The sequence below is a fragment of the Telopea speciosissima genome, chromosome 9 (genome assembly GCF_018873765.1).
Source record: "Telopea speciosissima isolate NSW1024214 ecotype Mountain lineage chromosome 9, Tspe_v1, whole genome shotgun sequence".
Lineage (NCBI taxonomy): Eukaryota > Viridiplantae > Streptophyta > Magnoliopsida > Proteales > Proteaceae > Telopea > Telopea speciosissima.
This window is the reverse complement of record NC_057924.1, coordinates 5852681-5865646: the sequence shown is the minus strand read 5'-3', so window position 1 is coordinate 5865646 and position 12966 is coordinate 5852681. Positions and strand designations below refer to the sequence as shown.

General features: G+C 39.5%; 1 protein-coding gene across 6 annotated transcripts in view; it reads left to right on the top strand.

Annotated features, from left to right (window-relative positions):
* The window catches only part of LOC122640141 (OVARIAN TUMOR DOMAIN-containing deubiquitinating enzyme 2), a 46174-nt gene extending 36799 nt beyond the window's left edge, over positions 1-9375 (top strand). For all 6 annotated transcript variants that reach the window (XM_043833288.1, XM_043833289.1, XM_043833290.1 and 3 more), the window contains exons 8-9: positions 8911-8986; positions 9086-9375. In XM_043833288.1, the coding sequence (XP_043689223.1) occupies positions 8911-8986; positions 9086-9142 (133 nt within the window). In that variant the 3' untranslated portion in view covers positions 9143-9375. The remainder of the gene's footprint in view (positions 1-8910; positions 8987-9085) is intronic.
* Positions 9376-12966: the final 3591 nt, after the last annotated feature.

Sequence of the window (12966 nt, the reverse complement as noted above, 5' to 3'; positions counted from 1 at the left end):
CACAACCGAAAACTTTGGGAGGAACTACAAAGGTGGAATTCCCATGTAAAATATCGGCCGGACTGCGGGAGTCAAGAACACGGGAAGGCAACCGATTAATAAGATAGGTTGTAGTAAGAATAGCATCCCCCCAATATTGGGAGGGAACATGGCGCGAAAACACCAACGCCCTAGCCACTTCCAACAAGTGTCGGTTCTTCCTTTCAGCCACACCATTTTGGGTTTGGGTATCAATACAACTTGTCTGATGAACAATCCCATTATCACTTCTCAAGACTTTGAGAGTAGCATTGAACTGAGTTTTGATCATGTTATGGAAATGCTGAAAACAAGAAAAAACTTGACCTTTGGTGTGTAAAAGATAAACCCATGTGTGTCTAGAATGACAATCAATAAAAAAGAGAAACCAATGGTGGCCAGAAACCGAAGTCTTACGACTGGGGCCCCCCAAACATCAGAATGTACTAATTGAAAAAGTGAAGAACTCCTTTTATTAGAAATAGAATAAGTTGAACATATCTGTTTGGCCAGAACACAAGCCTCACAAAAGAAATCGGTCTTATCACAATGTTTGACCAAAGTAGGAAATAAAGATGCTAAGATGCCTAAGGGGGGGGTGACCTAATCTAGAGTGCCACTAATAAATTTCATAAGATACTAAGGAATTCTGATGTAGTGGTAGTAATGGAGGTGGAGTGAGACGTCCATCGTCAAGCAGGTACAGGCCACCATGCACTTTACCCAATCCAATCGTCTTCCCAGAGTCCAGATCCTGAAAAACACAATGGGAAGGAAAAAATGTTACTTTTCAGTTAAGATCACGAGTTATATTACTAATAGAAAAAAGGTTAGTAGTAAAATTTGGAATATGCAAAACATTGGACAAAGAAAGGGAAGGAGTGCAGTTAATGATTCATTTTCCAGAAAAAGGGAACCATTAGCCACCTTGACTTTGTCTTTCTCAGAGGTAGAAGAATAACGATGGAAGAGGCTAGAGGACCCGGTCATGTGATTTGTAGCTCCAAAATCAATGATCCAAGGATGGGAAGCTACAGAGGCACAATGACCACCAAATGAAATACCTGACCGAGTAAAGTGTGAACCTGAGGGAGTAGACGAAGTGGCAGTAGCTGGTGTAGTAGAGGCAACAGCAGTGGAAGACTTTAGCACACGTAGGAATGCCTGTAAATCCTCCTGAGATAGGCCAGTGTCAGTAGTAGGGGCTGTAGTGACAGACTCAGAGTGATTGGCCTTGGTTTTTGGTTTTCGCTTGGCAGCCCGTTTAGCCTCAAAGTCAGCGGGCTTCCCATGAAGTTTCCAACATTTGTCCTTGGTGTGATAAAGCTTATGACAATGCTCACAAGTAATGGTGCCGATAGTAGTACCACCCACAAAGAGAGTGCCAACTGGTGTAGAAGGAGCCGGTGCAGTAGTCCAGAGGGCTGATCTGTCAGGGACAGCAGGGTGCAACATAGCAAGGTTCGAAAACTAGGGTCTCGGAGGCATCTCGGCCCAGCAAAAAACCGAGTTGGGCCGAGATCTCGGCGAGTTTGTGCATTTTTTTTTCCGGACTCAGAAGCCCATCTTGGTGGGTTTTAGACCTCTTTTGGGTCTGAAAATCTGTATACAGCCTATTTTAGGCCATTTAAACACAATGGCATTATTAGATTTTGCAAAAACAAAGTCCAAATAGAAGTTTCAGTTAGTGAGAAAGCAGGACAGATACTTACTTATTCTAGAAACCAGGACAGACACAGGACAAACAGTCTTATTTATGCCTAATATCATTTAAGTAAATGCTTTTGTATTTGTATTTCATTTAAGTAAATGCTTTCCAACAAGTCCAAGATTGCTAAAATCTTATTTATATTGAAAGAGTTATGTACCGGTTAAACTTAATTCGGTGTGTGCGAATGCTGTCAAAATTGCTCTGAATGAAAATAATTTTTTGGACGTCAAAACAAATGAATATTTTACCGCACTTTTGGTTTTTAGCAATGTTTTACCATAATAAGATTTATGGAATTTTTAGATTTGAGAAAAACCCCAGCATTAGAAAGTTGAAAATTACACCTATTGCCGAAAATCCAGTTTTTGTTCTTGAACTGGGGGGTTGACTTTTTTTCCTTTTGGAATTTGATTTTTTAACTATTTTTATTGGGGGGGGGGTATTTGCTTATTTATGAATAATATCTTAAGTAAATGAAATACAAATACAAAAGCATTTACTTAAATGATATTAGGCACAAATAAGTGTCTGTCTTCTCTGTCTTGGTTCCTGGCATAGATAGGTGTTTGTATACCAAGAATTTCCAACAAGATCTCGAGATCTGGCACTCATATAAAGGACCTAGATGGGCATTTTCCTATGTCAAACCGAGATCTCGGAGAGATATTGACATTTTAAGTTTCGTAGGCCATCTCGACTCGGGAAATTGGAAAACTCACGAGATTTAGGACTATGCAACATAGCAGCTCGGCGATTTTCTTCAGAGGAGACCAAGGCATAAGACTGCTCAAGTGTGGGAAAAGGGGAATGGGCCAGCACTTGAACACGAATTGGGTCATATTCAACATTCAATCCAGCCAAGGAGTCATAGACCCTGATGTTATCCACATGTTTCTTATAGGCAACCAGATTAGTAACATTATCAGGTTGGTAATCAGAGAAGTGGTCCAACTGTTGCCAAAGGTTGCGCAGAGTAGCATAATATTTAGAGACTGTTAAGTCCCCTTGAGTAGCATGAAGAACCTTCTTCCTGAGTTCATAGACCTATGCATCATTACCAAGCTGTCCGTACGTTTCCTTACAGGCTGACCAAACCTGAGAAGCTGTATCAAAAAGGAGGAATCCATGTGCAATGTCCAAAGTCATAGAACCAATCAAATAAGACATGAGAACACCATTGTTGGCAAGCCAGCAAGTCAGGGCAGCACTTGGGACAGCAGGCATGGGAACAGTGCCATCAATGTGGCCAGTGAGACCACGGCCAGCAATAGCAAAAGAGGCTGACCGAGACCACAATAGGTAGTTGCTGCAATCAAGTTTGATGGGATTGGGCTGAAAAGTATGATAATATGATTTTTCATGTTCAGGTTGATTAAAAGTTGCAGTGGAATCAGCAGAGTCACCCATAGTTGCAACAAGGCTGTGGAGAATGAAAAACCAGCAATTACATCAAACCAAGAGCTGAAATAAAGGTCGAGTGGGCCAATATGAAGGGCAAAACAGCTCCCAAAAAATCAGTAGCAGCAGAGATCCCTTCCACAGAGATAGACAATGTCAGGGTTTTGGAAGAGAACCCGAAATTGGAGATCGATGTGGTGATGGGGATCCAAAAAGAATTGATGAAGAAGCTTGATCGAATCTGTCCAGGAACCTGTAGAGGATGTCCTTGATGAAGAGAAGAAGCTCCAATAAAAAAAAGCAGCAAACAGCCCAATTCCCAAAAATCGATAATGATCAGAGTTTTAGAAAACCCTGAAAAAGAGGAATCGATTGGGAGGAGGGGTCTTCAACAACCAAAAGAGGCTTGAGGGCAGCTGGTCCAGATCGCAGATGAGTGTCCAATATGCAAAAAACCAGCTTTGATCAATGGTAGTGGCTAGGGCTTCAAAATTCTGGAAACTCAAAAAATCGCAGACAGGAACCAGCAGCGATTGAACCAAATAAATTATCTCATAAAGGGGAAAAACAGAGGTGGGAATAGGAATAGGGCAGCAACTAGATCATATGATCACCTTTGTAGTGCTGCCCTTAGGAAAGGAGGAGAAGCAAAGGAAAAAAAAGGAGAGAAGAAATCGAGAGAAGGGGAGGAAAGAAAAAACGATAGGAAGGGGGTGGGTTTTGAAAACTTAGATCAGAGAAATTTTGGCTCTGATGCCATGTTAACAAAACAGGTTTGTGGAATAATGCTTGAATGATCAATGAGATCAGTCAAGCTCTCCATTTATAATAATAAAAGAGATTACAAGGGGAAAATACTGGGCACGACACTGTTCACGTGAACAGTGTCACAATCCTAATTACATTTCTACCCTTGCTCATAAATACATAAATAAAGAATAAATAAAACACCCAAAGACCAGAATACCCCCATGGTATTCTGGTGGACATAATTTAACAAATACCATCACCCACGATAAACTCCTCCTTTTCATCAATAGCAGGTGGAGGATCAGGTGAGGGTGGAATAGTATCAGCAGCGTGAGATGCAGATGGACTAAGCGGTTGAGTTTCCATGCGTGAGATGTGAGATGTGGTATCCTGGAATGCACTCATAGGAGTCATAGCTCGTTATACCCAGAATCGGGATAATAATATTGAAACAAAGTAGAAAATAAAGAAAAGAGGAAATTATTTCTGAGAGAGAAAGAGAGGAGAGAAAATATCGAGAGGGAAGAGGGAGAAGAGCCAGCTTGCTAGTTTCCAAGCAAATTTCAATCTATTAATTACAAATCATGGGGTGAAGGGTTGAATACAGTACTTATTTTTTAGAAACTGAAATAAATCTCCTAGATTGACGTCAGCTACTAATACTTTCCTAACTAGACATTTAATTAGGACTCTTTAACTTTCTTAAACTAGCTCAAACTAACAACTTAAGATAAGCTAAATCCTTACAACATGGGACCTACTAATATGATAAGCATTTTCGTGCACCCCCTTAAAACCCCACGTTTGGGCCTTATATTTCAGCCCCTTGCTAGAAAACTTTTTGTTTTATGCTGTAATTAATGTAGAACCAATTCAGGTTAGAAGTTGTCCCAAATAACCCAGGAATAAGGCACAGCAGCCCAGCAGTAATAACCCTACAGCAGGGTACAAAACAGGTCTGAAAATAGGACTTAGGGTTCAGATCAAACACAACTTTCAGCCACTTAAAGGAACTGTAACTAGGGCCGGTTGTAAGGCTGAGAATGCTCAGCAAACCCTGAGAACCCCCGCTGATTTGGATGACCAGAAACAGTAGGAACAGGAGGTCACCAAATTAGAAAGTAAAGGGATTAGGTGTAGAAACCAAACCAGCCTGTAGAAGGTTTCCAAATTCTGGTCGAGTGGGATGAGGTTGAAGAAGGGTTGCACTCCAAATTTGAGCCAATTCTGATGGCTAGAAGTTGAAATATGAAGATAATCCCAAATTAGTAAGGTTTGGAAAAACTTGCAAAAACAGCACTGCACTTGAGCTCCAGGCTGGATTGAGTGTAGGGACTATTGAAGGGAAGCTTTGCTGCAATTTTGGTGATGTTCTGATGGAAGGAGGTGGAGTTATGCAGGTGTGCTGAAAATAGAAGGTTTATGATTATGGAAGGTTCCAGCCAAAGAAGGGAGGTGGGAACAGAAAGGGGTATCGAGTGGAGTGGAGGGTGAGATGGAATGGTGTTTTAAAACGCAGCAGGGTTTGATGGAGGGATATGGAAATATGGGACTCAGATGTTGCAGCAACCTTCCACTCGCAGGAGCAGCACAAAGGTCTTCAATCGATGGGTCACAACAGCAGCAGATCTGGAACTTGTTCGTCACTTGATCCTGACTTTCAAGAGGTCCTCACAGCACTTGTAATAACCTTCGGATGGCAGCAGCAGTAAAGGGAATCGAGCAGGGGAAGCAGAAAAGGGAAAAGAAGAAAGGGGGGTAGGGGATGGCCTTCTCAGTCTGGGCCTCTCACCTACAGCTATCTCAGCTGTTGAACATAGAAGAAAACTCCCATAACCGATGGCTACGTGGCCAAAATATTCTTTTCTCTAAAATTGATCATTCCTTACAATAGGGGGCCTATTAATAGCTTAGGCAAGCTTACAAAATAGAAGGTAGAAAATAGAAACTTCCTAAAGCCAAAATAGAAGGTTGTAAAATAGCAACTAATGAAAAATAGAAAGTAGATGAAAATAGAAACTACTAAGGCTTTATAGATCCAGCCTTCTAAACAAGCAAGCAAACAAAAACACAAACAAACTGAAATTAGAAGCTACCTCTATGAAATAAAATAACCTTCCTAAAACTGAAAATAGAAACTAAACTTTGGCAGCATTAGGATGGGATCTTTCTCCACTTAATTGGGTATTGCTCCGTGGACGTAGGCATATTGTTGAACCACGTAAATATTGTATTGTGTGCCTGGTTTTGATATTTGGAAGTGTGTTTGATTGCAGAGTGGGTGTGCATCCTGGTAGGCCTTACCCAGTCTAGGGTTGGAAGGCGGGGATCCATTCTATTGTGTGTTCATTGATATAAGATCACAGTCAAAGTACAAATAGACAGTTTGAAAAGCGAAAAAATATATAAGCACCGATTCACCCCCCTCTCAGTGCAGAGGCCTGTTCAACATAAAGGTCATGTCCACCCAATTCCATTCCCTTTGAAAGGGCAAAATCCTTCTCCTCCTTGGGCAACATTTTGCCAGAAGCCTATACCAAATCGAAGAGGAGAAGGGACAAGCGAAGAAGAGATGATCAACATCTTCCAAGGCATTCCAGCAAAGACAACAGGCTGGGGAGCCTGGAATCTGCCGGTGAATCAGAAAAGACTGTGTTGGGAGGCAGTTAGAGAGGGTCTGCCAAGCAGAGAAGCTGTGGCTGGGATGTGGCCCTTAAACCAAACCAACTTCCGCCAAGGAGAGATAGGTCTGCAAGTTCTAATGAGGTCCCAAGCCGATTTAGAATTGAAGAAGCCTGAACGAGGAGACCAAATAACAATATAACCTGAACCTCTAGGTCTTCTTGGGATGTTAGGCAAGGCACTCCAAATAGCAGCCACATGGGGGGAAGGGAGAGGAGCCCAACCATTATGGCAAAGGGTGTCCCCAACCATGGACTGCTTGTGAAGCCCCGAGCTGTAGATGATTCTGGCACCAACTAAGGGAAGGAACACACCCATAGGGTGCCAGTGGTCAAGCTAGAGACTAGTGGAGGCATCATCCTCAGTCTTGGAGATCGCAACCCCAAGAGAAAGAGATGGAGATTGAGGATCTTCCTCTAGACTGTAGAAGGCTGGAAGCATCTGAACATAGAGCCACAGTCCACCCATAGAGCTCAAGCTTTTCATTAGGCCCTGGACCATGGATTTAGATACACTTAATCTCACCTCATTTTGGGGTGGATATTAGAGGGGGCTCTGTTGGGGTTCCCCATGAAAGCAACAATGAGTAGCCTGATGTGAAGGCTTATAAGGACTTGAGCACCATTTCCTTAATGGCTAGCTTTTAAGCGTGAGATCTACCCAAGTCCCAACAGGTGGTATCAGAGCTGGGGCTTGGTAACTCCTGTGTGTGTTCGAGGATGGAGAAAATCTCGGGGAAGATCTCAGTTTTCACGTGCTCTCTTGTGTGGAGAGAAGATTGTTGGGGTTCCCTGCGAAACCAATGTTCCCAAAACGGATATGAGTAGCCTGATGTCAAGACTTATAAGAACTTGAGCACCCTCTCTTTAATGGCAAGCTTTTAAGGGTTAGTTTTACCTGGGTCTTAACAGGCTCATGTACTGTTATAGGTTGGGCCAATGGGAAAATCTGTTAATGAAGTCTTATTATCCTCCTTGGCTCCTTGCTATTCAAGTTGAACATGTCGTTCACTTGGACTCTGAGTTCAGCATGTCACAATGAGCTTTCAAGAAGCAGAATTCGGTTGTTGATTTGGGTTCTATGGATTGTGGGCTTGAGTGTGAATGGCTTCCTTCCTGTTGGTAGGCTTTGGTTCATTACTGTCGCAGTCTGATTGCCTTTGGATTTTGTGATCCCTCTCTTACTTTGATATGATTTTATTATCATCTCATTAAAAATGCAGAATGAGATTTTAGGACATGGGAAAAATATAGTCTGGGATGTCGAAAGAAGCCAAGTGCAACCTGCCTAGCCAAATTGTCACTTCTTTTGCCCTTTGCAAGAGGTTGATGATAGGAATATTTCAAACTTCTTAGACATTTTTATTTCACTTATCCAGGAAACTGTTCCAGCCCCAACCCACACACACCCCCCCCCCCCCCAAAAAAAAAAAAAATGTATATAGAATAAAATAAAATGAAAATCTACTGCCTAGAATCAGGGTCTTGGCATGAGATTCCTTTTGCCAAAAATGCCTATTGTTAGGATAGGTTGCATAGTTGTCAAAGCGCCTAGGCGAACCAAGGCGAGTGAGGGGGTCAGAAACCAAGCGACACCAGAATTTAAGGCATGACAAAGGCGCCTGGACTCCTAGGCGACGCCTTGACAACTATGATAGGTTGTATCTCTTTGACCATGGTTTGCTCTAGTTTTGGTAACTGTAGGTAAAATTCCCTACTATTAGTTTGTTTGCAATTTTGACATGTCTCATGTGATGGAATTTAATACCCAAGAAGAAATTTGTACAAAAATTTCTATTTAGAGTTTTTCCACTTTTAATAATGAACTGAAATTTATTACATATATTTTGACTATATATAACACAGAATTTATGTATTATGTTTATATGCAATAATAAGTGGGTGCATCTTATTTCGTTTTTTCGAGGAAGAATTACTGAAAGTTTGATTTCTACGGGAAAAAAAAAAAAAAAGACTTAAATTTTCTTCTGTTTATAATCCTTGTTTGTGATTTAGTTTTCTATCTCCCTTCCTCACCCCCCCCCCCCCCAAAAAAAAAACAAAAAAAAAGAGTCGCTATCCATATTTTGTTTGGTGTGGAGCCATATCATGTCTCAATAATCTATATAATGTATGAGCACCTAATTAATAATTTAAAAAATAAAAATCATTAACTATATAAAACTTAAAATTAATTTATAGATTGAAAAATATATATGAAACATGGAAATCCATAAATTGTATTTATCTTCAAGTATTTCTAACTTTGAATTTTCTGGATTCCCATCTAGATAAGAATTTTAAAAGGCTTTTGGATGATATTTGATCAAATTTGATAATATTGTATGTTAGGAAGAGGAGATTTACAGACACTGCGAATTTCACACTACGATGTGGAGTATGCCAAATTGGTGTTGTTGGCCAGAAGGTTGTCTCATTTATCTAATCACTTCTCTTTTTCTTTGGTGGTTCTTGAATATTTCTTAGTCTGATCCATCCTGCAAATACTTCATATGGGAATATGCAGGAGGCCATGGAGCATGCACAGGCAACTGGCCATGTCAACTTTCAAGAATACAGATAGGGATTGCATCTAAGGAGAGATTAAAAAATGAGAGATCCCATTATTCCCTTGGTGAGCTCCTCAAGATAGCTACCTGATTTTTTCTTTTTAATAATAATTTAGACCCTCATTGGATTGGTGGGGTGGAATTAATTAATGGATCCTAATTTATTGGGGGTAACTGTTATTTAATCGAATGTGTTACTGTTTTAGAATACTTATTGTGGTTCAATTCAAACATGTTGTAGCGAATAGAAAAGGAGAATTTAGAAATTTGGGATATTGGTTTTAGAGAAAGAAGTTTGGGATATTTGACTTTGAAGAATGAGTTTGTGGTCCCACCTTTTTTTTTTCTTTCTTCTTTCTTTTATAAGGTGGGGAGGTTGGGGAGAGGTTTTGAGTATTCTTGCTTTTCTAAGGAGTTAAAATGTGTGTTTTGATTGATTGGTCTATTGCATCAAATCCTAGTGGATAGGCCTTGGTCAAAACCTGGACTTGCTAGTGGATGTTCTGCCCTTTTTCAGCATTTATGGTCCAGCATGGTATGATTCATCAATCTTTCCGTTCTAACACACCTCAACAGAATGGTGTGGTTGAAAGGAATAATCAACATTTAATGGGAGTTACTCGCTCTGTTATTTGAGATGAAAGTACTTAAAATCTTTTGGGCTGATGCTGTGATGACAACATGTTATCTTATTAATCGCATGCCATCTTCTATTTTGAAGGGAGAAATCCCTCATTCCCTATTATTTCCTATTGAGCCCGGTGGTTCGTTGAAAGAATCGGTGTTTGATCCGATTGACAACTTGCGGTGGGAAGCCCAAGTGGTTCGAATTGGTTATTTGTTTTCTCCATTGCTGTTACGTTCAAGTTCTGATTTCAAGAGTGATTCTACATCATCAAGCACTGTTCAAGTCTACAACATCACCCCAAGTCTGATCCAATCTATTCTTCATCCACAAGTCTAGAACTGAAAACCTGCAACCAAGGTTTAAAGTATTGGTATCGGGTATCGTTTCGGTCGGGCGATTTTAAGCGATGTATCGTATCGTATTGTAACGGAGATACGTATCGATCGGTGTAGAAACGTATGAAAATTATCAAAATACATATGGAAATACATTTTTGGACACAAAAAACAATATAAACAAGCAATATGTCATATATCATCATATACACTAAGAATTGTGAATAATGTATAACCAGATAAGTGCGGCACTTCTAAATTGTTATAAAAGATGAGATTTCTTACATGTAGAGTCACTCTATTGCCATGAAGAATGTCAGGGTGGATCAAACTCATATCTCTAAGGGTCTTCAAGAATAAGAGCAACTAGGATGATGTTGTATACTGACCGAACATAAGCACAATATTGACCCTTAAAGAAGCTATTTTCAATTTTGGGTGAAAAATGGTGGATTTGAGTTCAAATTTTTGCAAATGTATATAAAGCATGTATTTAATAGTTAGTTGAACCTATTCTCCTTGAATCATAGCGCAACAACAAAAAAAAAAAAAGAAGAAAAAAAAAAAGAGAACTAAAATGCAAGATTTGAAGTAGAAGATCAAGTTTTTTGAAAAAAACCTATCTTTTCCCTTTCAAGTGTTGAGTATGTCTTGTATTTCAAGGATTCGAGTGCGATGTGGATCCAACCCGACCCGACATATTGTGTGGCGCGACCCGAAGGGAGAAAATTTTGAGATTTAGTTCGTGACGCGAAGGGTTGGGCCTCTCTTTGGTGGGGTTCAGGGGCTATGCCCCCGAAATTTTTTTTGGGGGTTTTGGTTCGTGTTTGGTGTAAAATATGAAAAAGGCGTGTGTATCGATACGTACCGATATATTTAAAAAAATAATGAAAAATGAAAACAATACGTATCGGCTATATCGATACATATCGACCGTTTCGTATCGTATCGACAAGTATCGATCAATACATATCGATACATTGTTTTTTTTTTTTTAAATAGATATGTATCAGTATGTATTGTATCGACAACGATCGATACCGAGATGTATCGGTCGATACGGTACGATACGCACCAATACTTTAAACCCTACTTGCAACTATTCTTCTTCCCTTCTAGAAGGTCACATGTAAGGTCTTTTTCGCGAGAATTCTGCATAGCCAAATCTAACCGTTAGAACCTGTTAAAAATTTAATTGAATCTTCCACAAACCCCAAGAGAGACTCGATCCAAATTTCATTACCATCCACCCAGCTGATTGTATGAAATTACACTTTTACCCCTCTCTCCTATCTCTACTAGGAAACCTCTATAACTCCATATTTAGCCATCTGATTTAGTCGTAATTTTCAGCATGTATTCCCCTCCACCCTATCCACATGCAACCTAAATATTAAGCCCATTCCACCACCAGATTTCCTGTTATTATAAACCTTAGATTCCATCATCTTTCACCTTCGAAAAGCCTAAACCTAACTTGTTGCCAATTCATTCCAACACACATTCCTCCATCAAAACTTAATATAACCTTCACTGATAGACTCTCTTACACCTGCCTAGCATAACCAACACCTCAAATCCTAACACTAACCCTAATTTTGACCTAAAACCATATTCTGTCCCAATCGGACTACAAATTCATATAAGATCCTACTGTAGTAGGCTCGTAGTTGGTCCCCTACCAATCTAGGACTACATTAGGTAGTGGGTGGATCAATTAATTTTGAACTAGCTGAGCATTATTGATATATATATGCTTCAACTTGAGGGGGAGTGTTAGAAGTGTTGTGTGGGGCCCATTAATGGGTCTCGGGATTAACGTCTGGCACTAATACCGAGAGCCCTTATGGGTCTCGATTTTTGTTCTTTTCTCTTTTAGTTTTTCCATCTTTATCCCTAGCCCTATATATATATATATATATATATATATATATATATATATATATTTGTAACTCTTTCATTCATTAATTGATTGATCACTTATGGATGCAAATTCTTCTTCTCCTTCTCTTCTCAGTTTTTCGCATGTAACAATGTAAAATCACACCATAAATATGAGTGTTGGAAAATTTTGCTCAATGAAGAATCACCTACAATACTTTTCGGTCATGTGTTATAAGCACAACTCTTTTTTTTTTTTTTTTTTTTTTTTTTTGGATAAAGAAGAATCTAGGGTAGCTGAATTATGGCATCAGTTCTACAGGAACTAGCCACCAAGCAAGACACAAACAGCAAAGAACCCTCAGCAGTCCATCTCAAAACTCCTGAACATAATTGTCAAGCCGTCAACGCCTTCGCTTCCAGGCCACCTCCAAAGCCTTGGGTTGCCTAAACATTGTGACTAACTATGCTCCTGAACCTACTTAAACATCTTTGTTTTGTTTCTTGCAGATACATCAAACAAGAACTAGAAGAATATAGTAACACAGCATTCAAAACTAGTTTTATCAGCAAACTGTACATATACAGCTACAAAGATTCATGATAAAATATATATATATATATATATATATTCTTGAATCAACCATCAACTATAAGGAGATACTAAATCTATCCGTTTTTTATTTATATAAGTAAAGGGGTAAAATGGACATTTCAACTTTGAGTGCTAATTGTGCTTAACGTCAGGGGAATGGTTGATATTGTGACAAGATTTAATTGGTATGTTCATGATATATTGTATACTTACAGGGGGTGTTCGTGAAATTAACCCCAAAAAATATATTCTTGAAGCAACCATCAACTATAAGGAGATACTAAATTTAACATATGAAGGGTCTCTCCAAATGAAGCAATATAAACCAATCACCCCAAATATATTAATCCAATCGCCTGTAATGGACTAGAACACAACCTGGTGGACCTTCAAAAAGCA